Source organism: Rattus norvegicus, chromosome X (assembly GCF_036323735.1).
Source record: "Rattus norvegicus strain BN/NHsdMcwi chromosome X, GRCr8, whole genome shotgun sequence".
NCBI lineage: Eukaryota > Metazoa > Chordata > Mammalia > Rodentia > Muridae > Rattus > Rattus norvegicus.
In genome coordinates this window covers 112,060,266-112,086,613 of record NC_086039.1, presented here as the reverse complement: position 1 = coordinate 112,086,613, position 26,348 = coordinate 112,060,266, and the positions used below count along the sequence as shown (strand labels likewise).

Here is a 26,348-nt window from a genome sequence, read left to right as displayed (position 1 = left end):
GCCTTCAGGCGGAGATCTTGAAAGATGTTTCACTATCTCTTGCCAAATCTTCTGAGTTGCACTAATGCCAAGCTTTGCCAGACTAGCTAATGCCTCTTTTATTAAGGATACAACATTAGTACTAGTGTAGGAGTCCCTCACATTAGTACCTTCAGAACCTTTGTGAGATTTTCAACTACTAAACAACATATGATTGCTATGTCTTCCTGAATGGCTTGATTATACATTGCTATAGGAACTAAAAGTCAAAGTGTGGCTGGTATTAAATACAGTGTTTATCCTAGAACACGTCCATATTGGCAAATGCATGCAGTACCAAATGGATGGTAGGAATCAACAAGACTTTTGAATTCAAGGTTCTTTTCCTTCAAGTAGTCTTGAATTTCTCTAAGAAAGCACTGTTCTAGCCATTCCGGAATGAGAGATGAAGTCATCCAGGCTCCACTGTTTGCATGACAGTTCAAGAAAAAAAATTGGCTCAGATTTTTTTCCCCTGAGAAGACTTGGGGATACCATTATGGAGAACAGCAGTAGTTTCCCTATGAGGTCACTTGAACTATTGATTGACACAAAACAGAAATGTCAACTTATTTCACTTTCCTAAACTCCTGCTCTTCAAAAGGACAAGTGAGATGTTTCAAAGACACCAAAAGTATGCACTTTCAATTGTACCAAAGATTTATGGAGCGCTGTCCATTATTCATCCATTGTCTGCAAATGTAACAAATGTAGCAGAGAGATCTTTCCTTTGGCATAATTATTATAAATGAATTGGCCTCTAGATAGTGACCTTCAATTTTCAACCCACCCTTTACATTCAGAAAATAATTTTTAAGATCTTCTTAAGTACTGGCAAACAGATCCCTTGTGTGGGAGGTAATTTATTCTTTTACTTCTCTTCAATCCTCAGACCATGAAGGGAAAACATGAACATACAAGTAGCAACAGTTACTAACAAGAGTTTCAGGTCTTCCTATGATACAAATTCTAAATTCATTAACACTGTATAAACACTCTAAAACTACTGATTCTACCTTGCAGACATGGATCAATAATGACTTTTTTCCCCAAAGACATTACCTTTCTTTTCCTTTTGGCCAATTTCTGTAATGAAAGCAACCGTAGGCCTACTGTACTCACATCCTACTCGATGGCTACATCTACAGAAGCCATGATTCAGCTTTATGGCAACCAATACAACCTTATCAGCTACTTACTGAAAAATTCACAGAATCAAGTGTCACAAAGTGGTAGCAACACTAGTTAAGCAACAGATTGTGTTATGGGTACCACGAGGGTAAATGATAATATATTGTGTTTTTCATGAACATGGAACTGATAATCTAGGTGACAGCTGATATAGAGGAAGAGAGGAAAAAAGTTTTCCTTCCTGCTCTGTGATTCATGCAGACAACATTGTGGGTAACTTGCACTTACTCCCATATACTTAACTCAGAATCTTCAGTAACCAAGACGATATGCAGAAGTCAATCTACTTAAATACTTGACTATCACAGATGGTCAGAATAACTTGCTTTGAATTTTACCTTAAGTTTTCAGAAAGCCAGATGCTGTCTATACACTCAACCCAGTAGTGCTCCTGGGATACTTTCCCTTAATTTAAGTCTACAAATTCAATTTATGTGAGAGGCAAACACAGCACATGTGTTTTCTGTTACCACATAGGAAGTCAATCACACATGATGCTCTGACAAAAGGCAATATCTCAAGATGAAAGGTCACACAGGCCTGGCCAGAACAAGCAAGAAAGTGCCAATCAAAGAATAAACTGGTCCCTTTTGAACACCCGGCCACTGATACTTTACTTTTATCCCCTCCTCCTGGGAAGATAGAGCGAAGCCTGGCTTTCTTATTCTTCTCTTCCGGGGCCATGGGCAGTGGTTTGGAGCTGTGGTTGAGTGCTGAAGAATCTCGGTTGTTACTGTTCATCCTCAGTGGGGGAGCTGGAGGTTTTTCTTCGTTATCCAAGCTGTCAGACATTTTCAGTTGCAGCTGATTTCACAGCTCCTAAGGAAAAAGCAGTGGCAAACAGGAGGTAAGGGAGGACGTGTCTAATGCAAGTCTGGTATACACCGGAAGTCTATCATTTCAGACACAGCAGGCTCTTCCACGTATTCACTCAAATTTACCAAGGAAAGAGAAGACATTTGCCCCTCCAAAGGCTAAGAAGACAATTTAGCAAAGTTCAAGTAAATGCAGACATTAATGACTTTCAATATACATATGCAAATATGTAAACTCCTTTGATATTCCCATAGTAAAACTCCACTTTCTGCTGTCCATATACAATCTCTGAACGAGCAATTCACAGTCCCTTAAAATCCTATGCTGATGATCATAATGGTCAAGTGGCACAAACTTTTTTCATTTTCTTTTCTTTTTTCTTTTTATTCATTTTTTTAGTTCAGCCATTGGGACAAACTTTGTACACTTTTAGATTGATACAAGCTTAGATGTTGTCAATGGCCTTCAGCCACCATGTTTTAGCTGCTCTAAACATTGGTGTGTCTTGAAGTTTGCTTCTTATGTCCGTGTACCTGATTTGCAAAGTGATTTCTGCTGTTTTTAAATTACAAAATCAAGAAAACTTTTTACATACAAGCCAGTTTCGGGAAAGTTGGGATTTACTGTCTTGGCAGATGATGTCTGTCTTCTCCCAAGCAAGCAACTAAAACGTGTGGGCTGAATGTCATTACTGCCAAGGGCAAAGCTCTAGCACACTGAAGGATATCATAATTTTATTCTCTGTCATATTTCACGTCTCAGAAAGGTACCTTGATTGCATAGTCTAACCTAGGTTTTAGGAATTTATTATTTATTCTGAATTTCACTGTTATTTAGGCTCTTGTGTCAAAATCTGGGGATTTTCCTGTTTCATCCAACTCAGAGGGTGAACTGAAAGAGTGTGTCATCCCTAAGGAAACGTTTATGTCCAAACGTCCTCTTACTCTAGTTCTTCTAGCCCTCCCCTTATAAGAGTTTATCTTCACAGGCATAAGTAAGGTTCTAAAAGTGTCTTTTGAATGAATTCCTGGTTTTAATATAAGCAAAATCAAACCTAGCCACAATGGAATCTCAGTAGATTTATCAAGTGGTACTTACTACTGATTTAGGAATAGGTTAATTATCCAAATGCAAGTTATCATGTCACTTTATAGAAGGGCATTTACTGTAAGTGAACATAAGTACGGCAATAACTGCTGGAATAGGAACTGCTCAGCCCCTGGGTGGTGGTAGTGCATAACTGTCATCCCAGCACCAGAGAGGCAAAGGCCAGTGAATCTCAGAGTTCAAGGTCAGCCTGGTCTCCAAAGTGAGTTCCAGGATAGCCAAGGGTATGCAGAGGAACTCTGTCACAAAGAAAGAAAGAAAGAAAGAGAGAGAGAGAAAGAGAGAGGGAGAGAGAGAGAGAAAGAAAGAAAGGAAGAAAGGAAGGAAGGAAGGAAAGAAGAAAGGAAGATGGGATTTTTGCCATAATTCCTTTTCACTTTAATGGTTACAGTATTTTTATTAAATTTAATAATTACATATAAGTTATATCATATAAGAAGAATTTAAATATTTTTACTATATTTTGTGAAATCATGTTTGTAGAAAAATGAATGAATGCAACTGGAAGGAAACAAAATAATTTAAATTAGCCAGACTCTAAAAGACAAGAATGTTTCCTCTCACATACAGGATGTCGTTTAATAAAGTAAAAGGGAGATTTTAGGGCAAGAAAGAAGACCAGTGGGGTTGGGGATTTAGCTCAGTGGTAGAGCGCTTGCCTAGCAAGCACAAGGCCCTGGGTTCGGTCCCAGTTCCGAAAAAAAGAAAGAAAGAAAGAAAAAAAAGAAAGAAGACCAGTAAAGGGGATGAAGAAAGAAAGGAAGAGAAGAAAGAGGTACATATAATCCAAATACATTATGTACATGTACCACACAGCATAATGAATCTCATTATTTTGTATAATTAATATATGGTAGTAAGATTTTAAATTACTTCCCTATATCCTAAATTTAATCAATATATACAGTCCATGATGCCTCACTCCTTTCCTAAGTGACTGCTGGCAATTAAAGGTTGTTGGGTGTGGCTGCTTGATAAGCATGGGAGGACTGTCCTCTGAAGAGAAAGGGAGGAGGAATAAACGGGGGGAGGGGAGAGGGAAAGTGTGGGTGGGGCTAGGAGGAGAAATTGGAGAGGAAACTGTAGCATTAGAGCATAAGATACAATGAAATACAAGGTGAAGTATATATTAATATAGCAAGTACCACATAATGGAAATTATTATTATTGTTATTATTATTATTATTATAACATACAAGTGAAAGCAAGGAGAGAACTACATTCTCGTTCACATTTTGACCTTTGATACTTCTAAATCTCCTCTTCAGACTGACTTCATCAGTGGCGTTATATTTTACTGGCCCAGCTCACAGTTATCATTTAGCCACTGGGAATAATTTGGTCTGAGACTGATTGTTCTGGGCTCGAAAATACTGCCCAAATGTTAAGTTATTACTACAGAAATTTCAGCTATGCAACATCTAGCTTTATAAAAACTGAAGTGTAAAGTTACTGGGAACGGCCTGAGTATTTAATTAGAAATACTAAGAGACGAATTTCCGGAAGGTTGTGTCCTATATAGATAAAGAGCTACCATGTTGCAGATGATACATATTTTCTGATGACGTATGATCCAACTTGATATGACAGAAGCCAAAGAGACAATCATGCCCTCTTTAGAACAGATCTGATCTTGCATAACCAGGCAAGACAACAAGGGTTCTAGGGCAACTACGTAATCTAACACACTGTGCTCCTTTGTTCTTCATCAATAGGTGTGGCTTCCACACCTATTTACACATTCCTAATTATACTCTCTAAAAAGGCAGCATGCTTATGTGCTGCTTCTTTTCTGGCTACCTGATGACCCTGATGCTATCTAACAGCTATGTTTTAGTTTGAAGATTTAAGGATTACTTGGGATAGAAAACTGAAACTAAAGTTTTCTATACTGTACTAACAACCCACTCCTCAAATTTCAAAAACACATTTACAGTGGATAGATAGATAGATAGATAGATAGATAGATAGATAGATAGTTAATAGATAGATAGATAATAGATAGATAGATAGATAGATAGATAGATAGATAGATAGATAGATAGATAGATAGAACCACATTGAGGGTCTGACATCCCAGGAACTCTGCAGAGAACTGAGCTTATATAGAAGACTTTCTACTTCTCAACAAAGTGCAATTGTTTTAGCTTCTTTTGTCTCATCAGGGGGTGTCATCGGAAGACTTGGAATCAACCTTTACAGAGATGAAGCTGAGATTGAAAAATGTCCGTCCAGTTCCACAGTGGCAATGGGAAATACTCTCCCTTTGCACAAATATTCCAGATTTTATTTTGTTAAATTATCTTGATACTACTTCAGCTCTTTGTTAAGTTTTTTAAAGTACAAACAAAATTATCTTCTTGACATGGTAAACCCACCTTTAAAGCAAGTGGTTCAAAGTCTGCTTTTGAAAACAGTGGAGAAAGGGAATGTGTTCGCAAGTAAGCCTTGGTGTTAACATATTTTTTCCCAAGTGGGAAGTATCTTGTACTCTTCCATAAATGTAGAAAGAGAGAATCCTATTATGTTGTGTTTGTAAAGAATACCAATTTACTGTCAGGTCCTCTTCTGAGACAGCTTTCTACAAAGGACACTATTAATGGATCACTGCTTCAATCTGCCTATGATGTCATTATTTCCAAGATCTTAAAAGAGACTATTTTGTTCAGGATGGCTGTAGGCTGCATTTCAAGTATTATACAAAAGCACTATTATTCTCTAGGAGCCCAATTAAAAAAACTGTTGTTTTTCACTTCTACAACAGAAACTTTCGAGTGGCACTTTAGATCTAGCCACAGGACATGTGTTTCCCTTTCAGATACTGGCCCTCAGCATTGTGGAAAAATAGTCAACACTAGTGGACAAACAGCCACACTTTATATCTTTTTGCAACCTGATTGCAAAGCTACTACATTTTCACAAAGAATTCTAATGGTTTTTGTGGATGGTATGTATTTTTGAGCCATCCTTTGGGAGTTAGTGTTGACATAGTCTCTGTAATTGCAATAGAAATGGATCTACTATTTTTTAAAAGGATGGTAATTTCACTATGACCAAGGATCCTAAATTGTCTATTTTAAGGCCACTAAGAGTCATTATGTCTATTTTTCATGTCTTTCTCTCCCTCCTCTCAGTCTCATGCACAAGTGTGAGGGCATGTGTGCATGGTGACTGTATGAACACACACAGCTCCTTATTGATTTGCCTCTTGACAAAGAATCTTAGTGAAAAGCATCTGCACAGGAAAATAGCTGTTATGATGCAGGGCAACTATAGATGCAATGATTAGAGATGTGCAACTACTGTTATTCTCTCACTTTTCCAATATATATTCTCCTGCTACACAGTACCAGACAAAACTCTCAGGAAGTTAAAAAAGAAAGTCACCAATCTACATGAATCTAAAAGTCAAAGTAATCAACAATAGACTAGCTAATATGATCAAAACCCACACTATGATATATATGTTGAATTGAATGAAGCCAAAATGCCAACCATGCCCATTTATTACAGGTAACATATACCAAGTACATGAAGGATGAAAAGCCAGAAATTCTGGTTTTACCACCACATATCAGACCATTTATCAAGCCATAAGCAAATGGAATAAGTATTTTAAACAAATGCCCCTAAAGCCACACATAGAAATAAACATCTGTGTACTTTCAAATTTTATGGAGTTATGTACTTGCATACTTTTTTCAATAAGACAAATATGTTGTCTGCCTTTGCACCAAAATCTGAGCTTAGCAAATACACAACCCTAATCAAATGAAAGCCCCTCCCCCAAAAAACAAGTAGCAACATAAGCCTATTACCAGACATTGGTGATCACACCAACATTGTTTAATATCCTTTGGATATGAAAGTAGATGATACAACATAAGGCTAGGATAGCAATGTCCTAGAGCCTAAAGGGAATGTCCAGGGTAAACTGTAATATTCCTGCTACACAGATATAGAATACACTAGACTAGACTGGAGTGGACTGGAATGGAATATAATGTTCAAGAAACTGGGGTGACATAATAATGATTTAACACAAGGGCATGTGGAAAAAAGATGGATTTTAGGATGGCAGAAGCATAGTAGGCTTGTAACAGAACTCTGTTCAAATGTGAGTGTATTTTCTAGAAATTCTTTGACGAAGGTTCTGCATAAAAAGAATTGGTGCTCTAGGTCAAGGATTAAAACTTAATGACAGACTTTAGACTTCAAAGTATTGAATAAGCATAGATTTAAAGTTATCATATGTCTCCTTAGCGAATTATACCAATATGAAATCAATCATTTGTGTATGAAGATGAGATTGCTATCTTTATTGGAATGATGTATACACTGAATTATACTTTGGTGGTAGGAAAGAGGATTGAAGAATTATACTTGCTGGCTTTTTTTCCTACATTCCCTTATGCCCTATACACACATTTTCAAGATGGCTATATAAGTGACAAACATAGACCTCAGTGGGAAACAAGCTGTGTCTTGGTAATTAGTCTAAGCCACCATAAATTCCATTCTATTTTGCATGCATTATTTGCAAATGAACTTGCCCAGATCAAAAATTCATGACTGGGGGTTGGGAATTTAGCTCAGTGGTAGAGCACTGGCCTAGCAAGCGCAAGGCCCTGGGTTCGGTCCCCAGCTCCGGAAAAAAGAAAAAGAAAAAAATTCATGACTGACAACATAAGAAAATATAGTATATAATTTGTAAATCATTTCCTTCCTCCCAACCACCAAAGAAAGAGAGACAGAGACAGAGACACAGAAACACAGAAAGAAAGGGAAAGGAAAAAATTAAGCAGTCTTTTATGAGGCCACAATATAGTATGAAAAAAGTATTGCATATTACATTCCATTTCTTGAACAACTTTTGTCTGAATATTTCTAGACATGTTTCAGACATTAATACCTATGTTATGTCAATGAAGGTATTTTATGAAAAGATAATGAGCCAAATCTGAGTCTCTAAGATATTCTAGATCCACACTGCTACTCTCAGACCAGGTGAACAAGGGAGAAGTCATTCACTAACCACAGGCAGCTGTGTGGACCCAATTTAGGAGTTTTGTCTTGTCTCAAACTGCATGGAGCCATTATAGATGCCATTCCCTCCTCATAGACCATAAGCTCCTTGAGGGTACCATTATGAATGCATACTTTTATATTAGCTAGTACAGTGTATTTTTCCCAACAAGGATTGCATTTGAGACAATTAAACGGAGCACTACAAATTCTAGACATTAGTTTCAGCTCTGAATGTTACATAAGCCTACATTGCTACTTAGAGCAAGCCAAGAAAGGCATGCTTGCAATTACTAGCAGTAGTCTAACTGCAAAGCAGATGGGCATCATTTCAAAGTCAGCTAGCATCTGGTTAACAACATCTCATTATATATATATATATATATATATATATATATATACATATACATATATTTGAAATTTCTAAAAATAACTTCCATGCTCTACTCTGGTTCGGGTCTCACATCAACACAGTAAAGAAGTCAGTACCATCTCTTTGTCCTCCATGAAGAGTTAAATGACAATGTCACCGAGTCTACGATACTTTAAACTTCTCAACCCTTGCCAATTCCCTTTTAACAATACATTGCAACACAATATATATCCAAGTAAACAGAAAGATGCACATGCTTTTCATATATACATTTTTAACCTCTTGAAATAGTCACAGAATAAATGTAGCCTTTTCATATCATCTCACTTCAGGCTGGTACTTACTGGGTTCATTTGCTTTTCCCATCCAAAGACCCAAGGCTATTCGGTTTATTGATAGAACTCCAAAAGTTTTTGTTGACCAATTGTACCAGTTCTTAGATGGCCTTGTTTTGGAGCTTGCCTCTTCTGGGAGCACTCACCAAGAGAATACTGCTATCGGAGACAGGGGTGTGCTGTTTCAGAGAGCCTCGCCAGGGAGATACCATTACAGTGGATAATGGAGGGAAGCCATTTGTAATATCATTTGATCAGGAGGAGCTGACCTACTTGTTAGGCAGGAGGTTTGCAAAAGCAGCCGGACAAGCAAGGGAGGCGCTAGCTCTTTCTACAGCTGTCTAGTTTCAATCTTAGATTATGCAAGAGATAGCTCACTGATGACACACATACAAGCACGCTCACACAGAAAACAGTCATGTTCTCTGTTATTCACACACGCAAATGAGGTCAGTTGTACAGTAGTCCTGTCCTCTGCTAATGCTCTTATGAGAGGCTTCCATTGTTTCCAGCAGGAACCTGGCATTGGGTCCAAGAAATCAGCAGATTATAGTTACAAATTTCAGTGTCAGTCTGTAAAAAAGAAGGGAAGTCAATAGGTATAGGCCCAGCATCTGGACTTCATATTCTGCATGTATTACAAGGGACAAATAGTTCTCTTTCAAATGACTTCTTAAGGCTTTAAATATATGTGGTGCAATACTTTATTATTTATTATATATGCTGCATGAGCTAATGCCAAGAAATTGCTAACGATTGTCTGATGTGTATTTATATTTACAGACTAATGCATCCTTACAGGCTTCAGGATATCTAAGATAAAGTAAGACACTTATAGTACAAAGACAGAGATATTTTTAAGCATGAAAGAACAGAAATAATGAACACTAAAAGATACCTCCAAGGAATAGGTGGGGAAAATAAAAGGAAAGCAGGGTCCAGTAATAAAACATTTCTGGGTTCTGAAATAGAAAATGTAATATCCTTGGAAATATTCAAATGGAACAAATTAGATGCAGACTGACAGCCCTAGGGAGCAGGGCGTGGTGAGCCAATGTCTTGGGTCTCCAGCGTTCTAGCTGCTCCCTCTTACTTTGCATAGATTATAATTATCCACCTCAGTGAAACATCAACACATTTTCTTAAATCTAAGCTCAGAATTTCAAGTGCTGCATTTCCTAGGGCTTTTCGAATTAGCATTGAGATGTCTGAATGTTGCTTTTCAACCTGTGACTCATAGCTCATTGTCTTAGCGCCTTGTTGTGGCCCTAGTTTCCCTGCACCCACAATGATTCTCTGTAAGGCAGATGTCCATGCATGTCTGAAGAGGGCAGTTGAGACCTGGTCTTTTTTCTAAACCAAGAACGTAGATCAACTTGACACAGTATATGTTTCAGCAAAAAGTTATTTCATATCAGATCTGGCAGTTAAGCAGTTTGAGCTAGCATAAAATATAGCAACTTTCCTCCGGCTCTGCCTTTTAATAAAAGTTTAAATATCCACAACTTTAAAAGGCTGAGCAGCATGTGTTTCAGAACCTTATTTGAGAGAAATTAGGAAATATGAAATAATATCTATTTTAAAAAGTTGTGGCTGGAGAGATGGCTCAGCAGTTAAGCACACTTGCTGTTCTTGTAGAGGACTGTGGTTCAGTGCCCAGTACTTACATGGTATTTCAAAACCAGCCATAAATCCAGTTCAAAGGGATCCAGCAGAAAAAAAAAAAGACATAGATACAAATAAAATAAATCTAAACTGAGAAATAAAAAAAAAGTTTTCCTAATACTACTGGAGGAAGAATGGGAAATGACAAGACCTAATTTTCATTTATCCCACTTAAAAAAATTGTCAAATATAAACATCCACTTGGTCATAGCCCTGGTTAGAAATTCCCCATAATTGTTGCCTCCCCCCATACACCCCCACCAACTACCACCACCAGTGTTGTTTTACTTTGGAAAAAAAAAGAACTGGCCAAGCTTGGCATAGTGGTGCACTCTTGTAATCCCAGCACTTGAAAAGAAGAAGTAATAGTTCAAGACCAGTCAATAAACATTACATGAGAACCTTCTTAAAAATACAAAAGTAATGCAAATAAGAAAACTATGGGTTTCAAAAAGAATCATAAACCACACAAAGTAATTGTTTAGAAACAAAAAACCTAATCTGAACAATGACTTCATAATTGGTTACACTGGGCTCTCCATAGTCTTCTTGTGACTTATATAGGCTCTTGAATGTCAAATTGTCAGATCAAATGAAATCTTTAATCTCCTTCCTCTCTGTCACTCTATTTCTTTCTTTTTTTAAAAAAAGATTTATTTATTTATTTTGTATGTATGTATGTATGTATGTATGTATGTATGTATGTATGTATGTACACTGTAGCTGTCTTCAGACACACACCAGAAGAGGGCATCAGATCCCATTACAATGGCTGTGAGCCACCAAGTGGTTGCTGGGAATTGAACTCAGAACCTCTGGAAGAGCAGTCAGTGCTCTTAACCACTGAGCCATCTCTCCAACTCTATTTCTTGATTATAGAAGCCACTGTCCACGTAAGAGTAGATCCTCACTGTGACACACAGTCAGCTTGCTTCCCCTGTGTCCGCATACATATGAAGAGAAGACTGCTGTGTACTTTTCTATGGCCCTGGCAAACCCCCAAACTGAGGTCACCATGCCCTAGCACTCATCTCAAAGGGAAAAATGGGTTTTGGTGAGAAACCTGCAGATGAAACAGAAGCAGAGTTTGATGTGAAGAAAGAGAGTGAGGCCTGAAGATGAACCAGTGAGGAGTTTCCAAATTAGTCCTGTGGAATATCAACTATTCCACATGTATCATGACAAATGTACTAGGGATAAGGAGAGGGAATCAGCTTCATCATAATAAATATACACAGATATATGAAATAATGTTCACCTTAGAATATTCTAGTTCCGTTGAAAGCAAGCCTAGCAACTGCTCCATGGCACCTCACCCAAAATTTTATCAAACAACCACTAGCTAGGCTGGTGGCCTTGAGCAGATCACCTAGGAATGTCCAGACCTTTGTACTCAGAGCTTAATAAGGATCTTTAAGTTATAAAGGTGCACATAGGGAAAGAAAAGAATCTTAAACCATTGCCTTTAGGAGGAAAACACAGCAGTTAGTGCTTTATCTTTGTTAATCTGAGGTTGACTTCATTTCAAGAAAACTTGACACAAAACCAGACTGACTACCCTTTGAGGAAATAAACATGATGACGTCACTACTAAAAACCCCTAAGCACCACAACTGTGTACACTGTCATTTATTTAACAAACCTTTATCAGTTCTGTCTTCTACAGGTATCATGCTAGGTGATGCACATAAGTAAATAAGTACATAGCTCTGAGGAAGGTTGGAGGCCCAGTCAGTGGCTACATGTTATCCTTAAACACATACCAAATGTAGAGACAACGGTGTAGCTACCAAGCAAATAGTGGCATATAAATATCCCATGTTAGTCTTAAAATCACAGTTCACATTTACATCCATTCATGCCTCCCATGTCTACAGTATGGCATTGGATATAGGGAGAATGGAGAGATGGATCATGGTCAGTTATTGTGTTCACGGAAGGTGATAGTAGGTATATAATATGATGCAATCAAAAGATGCTTAGGAAGAAAGAAAAAAAAGACATGTTCATGTTCCCAAAGGAGTCAAGAGAATGAATAGGGTATGAATAGTGTGTAAGAGCTGAACAGATTTTAAAAAATAGGAATCAATATGTTGTCAGAAGATATTATTCAATAGTATAGTCTAACAAATGAGTAGTCTCAACATGTTAGCTTATTTTTTCTATGCTTTGAGTACTTGTTTCTACTGAACGGAATGATATTGGTGTTGCATCGAGAAGAGATGTCAAAACTGTGTAGAAAGCAGTATTTGAAAGTCTAAAAGCTAGGACTCTGTTTCCAGTTTAGCTACAAAAATGAAAACAGTGGGGTCTTACAGGAAACATTTTAGTACTGGATACATATATATGAACGGAGCAGACATCTGGGAAAATGTTAGTAACAAAATACTTGGAAAAATAAACTGTTCTTTTGTGCTACCTTTAAAAACTAAATGGTGTAATTCTCTGTGGCTTTCATTGGGAGATAGCTGTTCAGTTAGTGGATCTTTTTATAACCCTGAAAGAATTCTGAGGAGAGAAAACAGATTGATTGCAGCTCTGGTTCCGGATTATTCTACAACGCTTAGGAAATCATTAAATATTCACAAATCTATTAATTCATTGAGCATTTCCACCATGTCTGTTCTATGCCAAGCTACACAGAGGATACTCGGGAAGGACAGAAGAAAATGGCTAGCTAATACTGCCTAGATGAACAAGGAACAGCACTGTCCCCTTGAAGATTCTTGAAAGGATAGTCATGACAGGTGAGTTCAAAGATGAAAGCAGGTTGTTCTTGAAGGAGAGGACTGAAGAAAGAAGAAGCTTCACAGAGGAAGTATATTTGAATTAAATTAGGGAGAATAACCAGATCAGAGGAAATGCAAGTCTCAGGCACAAAGAACTATATGTGTTAATGTCCAGAGGTGATCGGAGAATGAAGGGGAAACATAAAGTCTGTACAGACAAATTAAGAAAGGTCTTATGTGCTATTCTATTTGATTTGGCCTCTTTCTGCCTGTCTACACAGACATTTCAAGTAGTAAAATGGCACAATTAGGTGGTGTTTAAGAACTAATACACAGGTGCTAACGTGGTGATTCCCAAGACGAGACTGTTTTAAAATTTTTTCAGGTAGTAAATACAGAATAATGAAGCATAATTATGATATTGTATGATATTATGATAACAAGTCAAGGGATGAGAAGCACAGCTAATACATAAAAAGAAAGGCAGGAGATTTCAGGAGAGATTGGCACCTATTTTGGAAATTGAACTGAACTTCATATGAGCTAACACATGCGATTCCACAGTGTTCCTCTGTATAGCAGCTACTGGGCTATCAGAAGTAAGTGTACTCTTAAGAATAAGAAATTATCCTCAGGCTTTTGGCCAGTAGGACATCTGTTTGACTGAGTCTTTAAATGCATCTAAAATGATATGCATACTCTTCTGAGAAAGATAATTCTAGAAAGACGAAACACGTTACAAACAACCTCAAATGCACAATGATAGAAGACCAAAGAGGGACACACTGGAATCTCAGTAAGAGTGAATCTAGAAATGTCTGGGGAAGCAAGACAAATGTTTAAACATTAAAGCATCTTGCTCTTGAAATCAGAAGATAAAGTGGAAGCAAAAACCGTAAGGACTGCAGCTCATACGTGGTAGAAAAAAATATATATATATATATCTTTGGTTGCAGGTCTTCTCAGTAGAGATAACATGTGAACAAGAAGAAAAATGTCACATTGGCTTGGCTTGTGGAATTATTACAAGAAAAGCTGGACATATGAGCTCAAGATTTTAACCTGGAAACCATCAGTATGAAGAAACCACCCAGAAAGAGCATGGAGTAATAGAAAATAGAAGACCTCTGGGGAACACCAACGTTGCAGATCTAGAACAAGGAGAGGAGCCAGGAATCATAGAGAAAGGTCAGAGAGGTGAATTGTATGAGGTCAAAGAAATCAAGATGAGAATGCTTCAAGCTGGGTGTATTGATCATGATGCAAAGTTACAGATAGTTCAGAAACATTCCTTTCTATCCTCTAGCCTTTCTGCAAAGTCAACCCAGCTTGCTTTCTTGCTATTTTCACATTAGAAACAAAATCTCCAACTGCTACTACAAGTCTGTGGGTGCACTTAGATATATTTTGAGAATTCTAACACCCTACAGTCTGTTGTTACTGGAACAACATGGGAGACACCACAGATTACACATCAAGAAGCATTCTTCTTGGTTGTAGCTGTTACCATTGTAGCTATTAATACTCTGTCCTGTTCTGAAGAATACTAAAATGATATCATTGGTTGCAGTCTTGTATTATGCTGGGCATTGTGTAATATACACAGTCTGTTCCAGATAATAGATAACCCATTGCTCACCTTTAGGTATTCTTTCCATGGGAAGGAATAATTTCTATGCAAGTAGTTCCCATTTGGGAACTGTAGCACCATAAGACTTTTACATGTGAAAAACGCAAATATTTGTTCTGACCTAGAGCCCCTTAGTCTACACCATTGGTAGTACTCTGTGCTTGGCTCCACTGTAGCCATAAATTCCACCAAGCTATTTTTCAAGTCCCTATGTTCTTATATATACCTCTTCAGCCACACAAAGTTTCAAAGGCTCAGTTAGTCTCAGCAATCACTCTGCTTGCTCATGAATGTCCTTACAGTTTCAAAGTAAGTGAACTGTGCTTCCACTGTGGTATTTGAGACCAAACCTTGGAAAAGAGTAAATGCTCTATCCACAAAGGAGACATTCAATATTAAAGGGGGCAGGAGGGTGCTGATTGTTGGCAGTACCAATATTAGGAGTTCCCTCCACCTTTACTTTCAAAAGCAAATAAAGGTACCATCATCGAAGGCTTGGCAGATTGCTAAGAAGCACTTATATCATTATGTCACATGCACATGAACAAGAAACACTGATGAGATGGCAAGCTCCACATGCCATGGTGCAGCAGGGATGAGGAAACTAATGGGTAGTCATGTTTTTCAATTGTCTCCTTGAGTAGGCATAACACTGACAGCGTGGCTTGTGGCTAAGGTAAAATACAAGATTCAAATGGAGTCAAGTAAGCCCAGTGACCCTCAGGCTTTGGCTGCAAAGGCTTTGGCTCCACACCATTTCTCTGCTGTCTGGGAGTTCTCTCCCTTTCTCCCTTTGATGGCGCCTTTCAAAGGCAATGAAAAGATAATAATAGGATCTATCATTTGTATGTTTACTATTGGCAGACACTGTTTTCTTAAAGTATCACATTTTATCCTCATGAGAAATCCATTTTACAGATAAAGACACTGACTATTAGGAGGGATTAGTACTCAAATTAGTGTACACGGTTAGAAAGTAGCTAAACAAGGATTCAAATGCTGGTCTTACTCACTCCTACGTTTATCCTCCTAATGGCTTTTTCATTATAAAAAAAAGATTATGAGGATTTCCAAAGGTATAAAGTAACACATAAGTTCTGGAGAGTCGATATTACTAAGCAATTGCTGTTAAATTGATGCCCATCCAGGCTTAAAACTTCAGTTCTTCCCATACACTGTACAAATTGCCTATGGTGAGTTTCAGGTATCAACAATGAACTATCAGATGTAAAATTTCCAGGCTGTTTCTCAGATGCTGCCTCCAAAAAGGAGGCGGCAACTTAATCTTAAGTACAATGATCTCATTAAGGTTTGTAGCTCTTTCTCTACCTTATGCCCAGTGACAGAGAACTCTATTACACAATCGTCTGGAAAGATGGCAAGCCCAGTGTTGAGCAAGATGTCTATGAGAAAGTTTATTTTGGCAAGTGGCTTCCTTAAACCATTTCTGGGCCTTTAAGTCCTTTACAATCTGAAGACTACTGGATAACACAATAAAGATACTTCTGACACCAAGCTTCAAGATTGTTGCCTTTTATGACTGTTTCATGCACAAATGAAAAAAAGTAACTCAAAGATACAGACACGTGTCTTTCATCCATTTGAATCTGTGGCTCTGACACTGTGTAGAGCCTATAGAAGGATCCTCTGCTCTAGAAAGCCATTAGAACTCTAAGATGAGGAAGAGGGAGAGACTGGATCTTTACTGATAACATGCCACTGCCCACCTTTTCCTTTTAGTTCCTTAGTTGGGTCACAGAAGTAGTTCTTCTAGGCCTAGCCTTCTGCCAGTAGAAATTTTTTAAGGTACTATAATGGACTTACTGCTGTTTAAGAGATTTTCAACTTAAGGGTGGAGTCAGGGGCTTGAATGGTGCTCCTGAAAGAAGACAGGCCACGAGGACATTATTTCACACTCACTTGAGTTGTGGTTTGCCCTGGAGTTATCTGTATTTTGATGCTAATTCCACTGCCCCAAGGACAGCTGCCTAGTCAGTACTCAGGAATCAGGTGACTCCACCAGGACCTTCTCCCCATTGAATTTGTAAAGTACAGGTGAGGGGCAGGTACAGGATAGAAGGAGGCCTGTCATTGGAGGAGAAGGAAGGATGGGCGGGAGAGAAGTTTGAAGGAAGAGGAGGAGACTAGAACAGAAAGGAAGAGACAGGACGGGGAGAGAGGGAGAAGCAGGACAATGGAGGCTGACGTAAAGATTCCGCTCTGTGTATCTACAGGTTGTTATTAATGATCTCAAGGGATGGATGGTACCGGGGTTTGTATGTTTAAGTGGGCAATTATATCTTACCAATTGGGTCAAAGGTTATCGTGTGTGTGTGTTCTTTTATGTGAGAGTTTGAGTGTAGGAAAGTGTGCGGCGGCAAGAGACACTGGGACGCCTCAGTGTTGGGATGTGTTTCCGCCAAGATACCTAGCAGATATCTTGGGGCACCGTGGTGCCGGACCAAGCGAGGTAAAAGACAACAATACTTATTTTATTTATTATATTTTTACAACAACACACTTGTGCTCCACAACATATCAAGTGATGGTATAGACATGATTCCACACTCACTTGTGCCCAGAAAGTCTCCAGTGGAGGAAACCATGCACAAACAAGATTATTGAGGGGTGTTCTCATGTTTGCAAATCTCTAGATCCAAGTTCATGTTCTCTAGCTCACTCCTGGGTCTGTGTTTCTTTCGACTGTCTTATAAGAAGATCTGCAATCTGTCTGGAGTGTAAGGAACTTCCATCAGCTTATCTTTACCTACGCCCACAGAGAAACCTCCTCTGGGGACTCGTTAGTAACAGCTGTTGAAATTTCAGTGGGGTCGACATATGTGTGGGCACAGTCACAGTAGAAATGTATTTTATCATTCAACTATCACATTAACCTTCTCTTTCCCTTTCTTCCTCTTTAATAAAGCAGAGGTTGGCATTAAAATGTATTTTTAGCATATACTCTAAGCATGGGGGTTAATTGAAAGAGGGTAGCACAGGGTACCAATACACCTGAGTGTGGATACAGGTTTCTCAGAGGGAGAATTGCCTTCTATCCTCCTGTAGAATGATGCGCTCCAGGTTAACAGAATATTAATATATGTGGGTAGATGTGAGGTTCCTAAGTGCAACAGATCTGACCTTTCCATGTGTATAACTAACAGCAATTTTATATGGTAAACATAAAACCATAAACGTGCTATTATTCACAGCACAGCATTAAGGAAATAGATTTTTCCTTTACTCTCTCTGAGGAAAAGAGACAACAAGTTAAGTCATGATTTTCTACAAATAATTATACCATGCAAAGCTCACCACTGTTAACGTGGGATTGGTTAATGTTCCCTTAGACTAAACACCATTGAGAAAGTGTGTAATGACAAAAATGTCAGTCTGCGAACGCACATAAGACTTTCAGAACAATATGTCTGAAGTTGAATGTGAGGGTGGGTCGCTATCAGTACTTGTGAATCAATGTGGATAGATGGGAGTTACCGTGCTTCTAGTGGAGAGGGAATGTAGGTCAGCGACAATGTGAAGATGCATATTGTCAGTGTACCCATGGAAGAAGCTGAAAGTGTGGAGACATTTACAGGAGGGTATGTGACTGCTCGGGCATGTGGGTCAAAATGAGTAGTAAGCATATCTATCAAATAGTGTTAGTGAGAATGTGGTCAGGTGAGTAAATATCAATAGCTGACATGTATGTAAGAGACCACCTGTATGATTACATGTATGTATCTATGTGAGCTGACTATTGCAATATAAATTATGTATGCATTATGGTACAGACCGGTAAAATGCATATTGGTGACTATGAACATTGCACATGTCACATGCATATGTACCCCTGTATGATATATGTAACAATGTAAGGGTATACACATATGAGCCTAGGAGAGTGGAAATGTGTACAAGTACTAGTATGTGGTGAGTATAATGGTGTTTGTGTGAAAATGTGCAATGGTATGAATAGGGATTGTTATGTAAGAGGTGTCCATTTAAGAATGTACAGGAGAGTTATTATGTGTTCATAAGAATGAGTGGGAATGTGTAATTTGATATGTGTAGTTCTGAAACTGAGAATGCATATTTGAAAACGTATGAGTGCAAATCATGGCTATGCATTAAGCGTAGCTGTATTTATGAATTTTTGTATGAATAAGAATGAGAATGTGTATATGCCCATGTGAATCTCTGGGTACATTGTATATCTGTACATACGTGATTGTGTAAATAGAGGAATGATGACTGCAGGTAAAAAATGGTTGTATTTATGGAAATAAATGTATGTGTAACTATATTTCAGGTTGTGGGTCTGAAGGCATAGTATTGAACGTGATGATTAGATGCCAGTGTGAAAAGAAAGTTCTTGAGTGTGATTATGGTTCAAAATTTCTGCCTCCATGTCTGCGTGTAAGTCTCTGGGAATATGATGAGGGAAGGAAGATGGTCTCAGTGCTGTGCATGCGAGTGAAGGCAGACCCGTCAACAGGATAGTGCAGGAGAGTAGAATAGTTCAAAAGTATACAAGGATGAGTGGGTGAGATGCTGTCTATATTGCTACCGTCTTTATATATAAATAGGATGAGGATGTGTGTACACCTGTGTGTCCCTCAGTTGTGTGTGACTGTGAGTAAAATGATCATATTAGTACAAACATGCCAGAGTATATCAAACGGATGTGTTGTATATGACTGTAACCATGAAAAGAAGTCTGAGTTAGGCAAGCGGAAAGGTAGGGTATGTCTGGGCACAGAGTGTTTGATTTATATAGGTGTGTTAATAAGTAAGGGTATATATTATCATATTACTTACCTGTATAATATAAGTAAATATAAAAGTGTGAAAATATTAAGGAGGAATACATAGTCATGAATAGGTGAGAACATTCAAGTGGGGGTAAGGTATATGTGTATCATAATGAAAATATGAATCATGAATATATCTATTCAGCTGTATGTAGCAGGTTTTTAAATTATATGTGAGAGAGGGGTAAAAATGATAAGCGAGGGCGAATCTGGGGAGGGATGTGACTAGGTGAGTACTGAATAGCATTGAAGGCTAGGAACCTCTCCACAAATGATTTTCCTCCCCAGACAGAAGTGTTCCAGTTCTACAGTTACTGAGCCCCTCTCAACTTCTATCATGGAAATGACAAAAAAAATTGCTTCTAGATTCAGAAAGAGAAGTATGAAATAGTTGAGGAAAAAACCTCCTTTGCAAAATGTCTAGCTCAGTGTTGGCAACAGTTGATAACAGATAAAAATTCTTATTGTAGCTGTTTTATAGAAAACCCATGAGAGATCCCCAGGCGCATGTCTCATTATCACAGGTTCTAGTTACCTTCTGTCGGTCAAAGTTTATAGAGGATCCTGGATCAGACCATTTCTAGAAAGTTGAATGCATCTGCATCGGCAAGGCTGTGATTTCATACCTTCAATTCCAATGGCTGAAACTTAGGTGCTTCCCTTTCATGAGGATGCATCACACAAACTCCTGCTGCTGATATGCAGTTCTACCATCTTCTTGGCCCAAGGTGTGCTCAGAGTCAAAGAGAAATGGCTTGCATATTCTTTGCTGGTTTGTCTACTTGAAATTCTTTGGGGATGGGAATGTTGACTTGGGCAACAGGATAGATGCCTAAGCAGCTGACAAAGAGACACACATTGGAACAGGCAGAGAGACTCAGGAACACCAAATCTTAAATAGCCATCTAGGTGGCAGGGTACAGTATAGAAGGGCAGGTGGAGAAGGCACCAGAAGAAGCTACTGTGACTGCTTGGGGACAGACAGAGAGAAGGGCAGATAACAGGCATGCTCAGAGGAAGAGAGCCTGGTCCCATGGGCAAAGCTGCTTGTAAGGGACAGTAGAGACCTGTAAGACTAAAGACCTGCCCTTGGTAATCTAGTTTCCCTGCTCGGAGAAATAATCCAGGAACTCTTTAAGGAATGGTTTATGATGAGAGGAAAGCAAAGCATGCTACAGACCTATGCTAGAAAGCTAGGGGAGGGCGTCTGCCTTTGCTGCCTGGTTAGGTGAGAAGGTAGAGGGAGAGTTCCGCCAATTTTTAGTCCCAGAAGCAAGGAAGATTGGGTTGGGAATATATTTGACTATGAAGACCAAGTTAAGATTATGGGGTAGTGGAATTGGCAGGACTTGATTGGAGGATTTAGGACATGTGGCTGCAAAATGCCACTTAGCTCTCAAGAAAGGAGAAAAAGAAATGACAGCTTGATAGGAAGCATTTTCTGTGTTACACTGATGCTCTTAGATGGGGCTTGACATTTGCAAAGGACTTGGCAATGACTGTTATGTTGCTTCTCCTCCTCACCTCAAAATGTAGGTCAAGGCTGTCATTCCGATATGGAGGAGCCAAGAGACAAAGGAGAAGTATAACAAACTGAACACCCCAGAAAGTGGGGTCACAACTGTGAGGCCTAACTGTGGGGCCTGAGCTCAGATAAGTAGGCAAGATTTATTTGGATTTCAAATGCCCCTATCTCCACGCCCTGAAATCCATTGCTCACCTCACACAGCCACCATTGCAGGATCTCAGCAGAGGTGAATGCTGCCCGTGAGTTGGGGCTAGGCTTCCTTCAGCTCTGACTGACTCAGTGCTTTGCACACCAGCTACCACAAGATGTAAGGACTCAGCTGCTCTTTCTCGGAGCAGTCTGCTGAGGAAAGCATTGTGGGAGATACCCAACCCTTTCTACAGCTGCCACTACTCCCTCATCCTACCCCCATATATGTTAAATACACAGTGGGGTAGGGAGAGAGGGAGGGAGGGGAGGGGAGAGGGGGAGGGAGGGGAGGGAGAAGTGGGGTATTTCAGAAAATCATTTAAAAAGAATCAGAAAGTTAATGTAAAATATAAAAGCATATTACTATGTAGGATTTTGGAAAGAGTACTGAGCTAGGAATTAGGAGATGAGAGAACAGATTAATAATCGATGCTTGCCACCTTACCACTCAGGGCCCACTTCTTTCTTTCTTTTTTTTTTTATTAACTTGAGTATTTCTTATATACATTTCGAGTGTTATTCCTTTTCCCGGTATCCGGGCAAACATCCCCCTCCCCCCCCCCTTCCTTATGGGTGTTCCCCTCCCAACCCTCCCCCCATTGTCGCCCTCCCCCCAACAATCTCATTCACTGGGGGTTCAGTCTTAGCAGGACCCAGGGCTTCCCCTTCCACTGGTGCTCTTACTAGGATATTCAATGCTACCTATGAGGTCAGAGTCCAGGGTCAGTCCATGTATAGTCTTTGGGTAGTGGCTCAGTCCCTGGAAGCTCTGGTTGCTTGGCATTGTTGTTCATATGGGGTCTCGAGCCCCTTCAAGCTCTTCCAGTTCTTTCTCTGATTCCTTCAACGGGGGTCCTATTCTCAGTTCAGTGGTTTGCTGCTGGCATTCGCCTCTGTATTTGCTGTATTCTGGCTGTGTCTCTCAGGAGCGATCTACATCCAGCTCCTGTCGGTCTGCACTTCTTTGCTTCATCCATCTTGTCTAATTGGGTGGCTGTATATGTATGGGCCACATGTGGGGCAGGCTCTGAATGGGTGTTCCTTCAGTCTCTGTTTTAATCTTTGCAGGGCCTACTTCTTATCAACTATGAAAGATCTGCTTCCCTGGTCTCTTTTGGACACACATTAGAAGGGCTAAATCAAATAAGATGCATGTGAAAAATGTATACAACTTTCAGAACTGAGGGTAAACTTGCAGTTACCAGAGATAGCATGGTCTAGTGTATAAGTTGTCAATACAGGTAAAGCTCACTGAGAATGTCTCATCTGTCTAGCAACCTATACTACTCTTCAGTTATTTCATCCTTCAATTCTGAGTCTCCACCCCCATTCCAACTCCTTCAGTCACCAACCACTTTCTTTGGGTAGGTATCTGGAGAAAGAGTCTCTCAGGCTCTGAGTTTTCTATTGCCTATATTTCTATAATAGAAACCCTGAGTTTTCTATTGCCTCACCGCTGTGAAGGTTCTAAACCTCTGACTGTAATTGCAACTTCTGGCCTATCATCAAAGAAATGTTTTCTACAGCTTGTGACCAAATTTTGCCAAATACACACTACTTGTGGTTATTTCTGTGATGATTTACCTTGTTTGCCTCACAGAGGTTTCTATGTCTAATTGTGATGGAAATAGACTCTCTTTCTCCTTCCCTTTGAACCTCCCCTGTCTCATGGTGGAGCTGGAATCTAAAACCATGGTGTAGTGCACACTAGGCAGTCTTACTATGCAGCTAAAGCTTCTGCCAAAGACAGGGTCTTTTTAACCCCTCTAGTTTCTGCTTTTCCCACAATCTCTTGATCCTCCCCAAAGAAAAATTGATTTTCCCCTTTGTAGAACTCTGATCTCTACAAACCCTACCTACTTCTCCCCAACATTCCACCCATAAAAACACAACCATATTTACCCTGCAAGGAAAGCAGCAAATACATGATAATTCAAATAGAGCATATCCCAGGCTAGCACCCAGTTATTACAGGACTACAAAATACAACCCAAAGAAATAGATCGAAGGGTATCTGAAGTGAATGAAAAATTGAAGTCTTGGGGAGCCAAGGAAAGACCCATGATCTCCAATTTCACTACTTAAGATACAAAGATAATGCCAGACTCTGGGTTTATCTCATCCCTTGGTACACACATCCTAGATCACAACTGCCCCTAGCATCTTTAGCATCCCTGTGTATTTCCCATAGGCTTCCCTAGTGGCTTTCCAGATCCCTCCCACTGCATCACTGAGCAATGAGTCACCTCCTCCCATCTCTGCAGGAGCTCACTCAGCAAGAAGGTGAGGTGAGGTAGGGAGGTGAGAACTATCAGAACTGCCACAAGTGACAAGACATGAGGATGGTCAGATGTGGCCCCATTCCTGATGTTGAAGCCAATTACTGGGGAAGCAGCAACTGATTGTGGAGGAAGAGAAAGAAGTGCTAGGGACACTGGGAAGAGGGTGGGTACAACAGCCTGTAATAACCAAAAATCTCCATCTTTCTATGTTTTCCTTGAGTATATCTCACTTTTCCCAAATATCCCTATTTGTAGCATCAGTGATAACTTCATGGTAGTTTGTGTAGCTTGAACCAGTGCAGAAGCAATGGGCAGATCACCATGTTTATACACCCCTTGCTTACTGGGAGTATATATTGAGTGTAGCTTATTTTATATATTAGCAAAAGCTGGGTCATGTATATTTGTGCTATTATTTGCACTGTTAAATGTCTGTGTATATGATGAGTCATACCTATACTATGTTGTGCTTATCCTGAACCTGTATTGTATTATATGTACAATTCTGCGTATCTTGTAAGTATGCACTGTATTTCTGCAACGTGACATGTGTGTTTGGATCTCTACCATGTATTGTACATGCATGTGTATATGCCATGTGTTTAATTTGTAGTGCGCAGCATATATAGTCTATGCTATGTTGTATGTGTGTATACAGTGGTGAGTGTGCATGGCTTCATTATACTGTTCAATTCTGCTGCCTTGCTTCCTGCCTGTAGCTCAGACCTCTTGTTTGAAGCTGGGAGGTATGGATGCACACATCTTAAACACATCTAACTTCTCTTTCCTTGACGCATCTTAGTTTTTTGCCAGAATTCCTGTTTGAGGACTAAAAGTACAAGAAACCACAAGGGAGAAGAGAGAGGAACCCTTCTCTTTAAACCTGCTCATACTGGAGAACAGCGCTCTAAAGAGACTGCACATCCCTGACTTACTCCTTCAGTCTTGAGAGAAGGAATGTGCCTTTTCTTGCCAGGAGTAAGAGCTGTGTCAGAGTACTGGCACCCTGGATGGAGATCATGGGATAGCAATCAAGAGCTGAGAAAAAATGTCTCCAGTGTGGTCACTAGGGGGCGATATTGTGCTAACTGTCGGAGATAGTGGTCTGTTTAGAGTGCAGAATTCCGAAGACTCAGGCTCAGAAGCTCAAGGCTCAGATAGAGATGAAAGAAAAGGACTCCCCCAGGAAGCCCCCTTTTTCTTTATCTTCATTCCAAACTCCTCCTGTTTTGAGACTGTGTTAAGGAGTTAAAACAGTAGTGCAGATCAGTGCCACTCTATGATCGGTCTATAAAAAGTAACATACAGAGCTTTTCTGGGGGCTTAGTTATAGGTTGCCCAGCAAATACAGAATTGGGCTTCTCCTTTTCCACATGTTCCCCATTCACAGGAAATGAAAGTGAAGTCTTGCAGTTAAAAGATGAAATGTGTGGATACCTGTTTTGTATTGGTGTTCCCTAAACTGAAGAGCATACAAAAAGTGATATTAAGGGCTATTTCTTTTGTCGCAGGAGGTCTGTACCTTAGCTGCTGTCTTAACTATTAAGTCTAAAAGGAGCTGTGTCCTAAAATGTTCTCGCCAGAATGGAGAACACCCGAACTATCTTCCATCATTTGAAGGTCAAGGAAAGAGGACCGAGGACCCTGTGCATTCTGCCAAGAACATCTGATTTCTGTGTTTCCAGGCTATCCTAGCTTTCTCTCTCCCCCAAATCCTTTCTCTTTATCCAACCCTTTTTAACCCCACAGAAAACCTTGTCTCCTCAGCTCTGTGAGCTTCTGAACCATCCGCCTCATGATCCAACCTCTCTGTGAAAATACATTTGAGATGACTCCTCTCCACCAGTAAGTCATTCGTTTCTTCTCAGTCTTCAGGGTCCACTTCCCCAATTTGCTCCCCACCCCCAGTCCCAGCTGTAGCTGTACCGTTTTACCCCCTGGTTGCATCCCCTGGGTGCAGGACAGATTGTCCCAACGTGCAGATAATTGACCGAATGTGCAAAACAGACACGGATCTATTGCATTGATTAACATTTCCAATTAAACTCCCGGTTAGGCTGTGTGTATTAGTGACTCAAGTAATCACAAGTAAAAGCATGTGCCTTCCTTCGCTGCAGAGCGCGGCAGGAAGCACCACATTTCTGGGAAGAAATGGAAACACAATGACCTGGAGGTTCAGTTAGTTCTCTGGCACTGCTAAATCAGATTGTAAATGTATGGCTGTTAGTTGATCCGAGGCTCGGGCTTCACACCTGAAATGGAGGACTTGGGTCCTCAACGTCGCTACGGTTACTCTACCGCCCCCTGCTGGCAAACCTATTAATGTGGATTTGGCCTGGAATTCTACCTGGCCCCTGCCAAGGGAACCAACCACCTAACTCTTGACAGGTGTGGATGTGGATGTAGGTGCGGGGTGGGGGTGGGGGCTTGGCTAAAGCTCAAACTAGGCCCCAGATGCCTGGAAAGCTGCACTTACCCTCCAGGGTGAAGGTTTTCTGATGTCCTTGGTGGACAGAAGATCCCAGGGAGTCCTGAGAAAACTTGTGCTCTCTCCCACCCTCCCTCTCTTCCTTTCTCTCTTCTCTCCTCTCTCCTCTTTCTTTTCTTTCTTTCTTTCTTTTTATCCCAAAACTGGCCCTAACTCCCTCA

At 39.8% G+C, this 26,348-nt stretch overlaps 1 protein-coding gene across 17 annotated transcripts in view; it reads right to left on the bottom strand.

Moving 5' to 3' along the window:
- Window positions 1–26,348, bottom strand: part of Pak3 (p21 (RAC1) activated kinase 3) — a 258,071-nt gene that overhangs the window by 84,424 nt on the left and 147,299 nt on the right. For 15 of the 17 annotated variants that reach the window (XM_063279845.1, XM_063279849.1, XM_017601940.3 and 12 more), the window contains one exon: window positions 1,827–2,028. In XM_063279845.1, coding sequence (XP_063135915.1) covers window positions 1,827–2,001 — 175 coding nt within the window. In that variant the 5' untranslated portion in view covers window positions 2,002–2,028. Of the gene's footprint in view, window positions 1–1,826; window positions 2,029–20,326; window positions 20,541–26,348 lie in introns of all 17 variants that reach the window. The other 2 variants (XM_017601937.3, XM_063279847.1) reach the window with 1 other exon arrangement.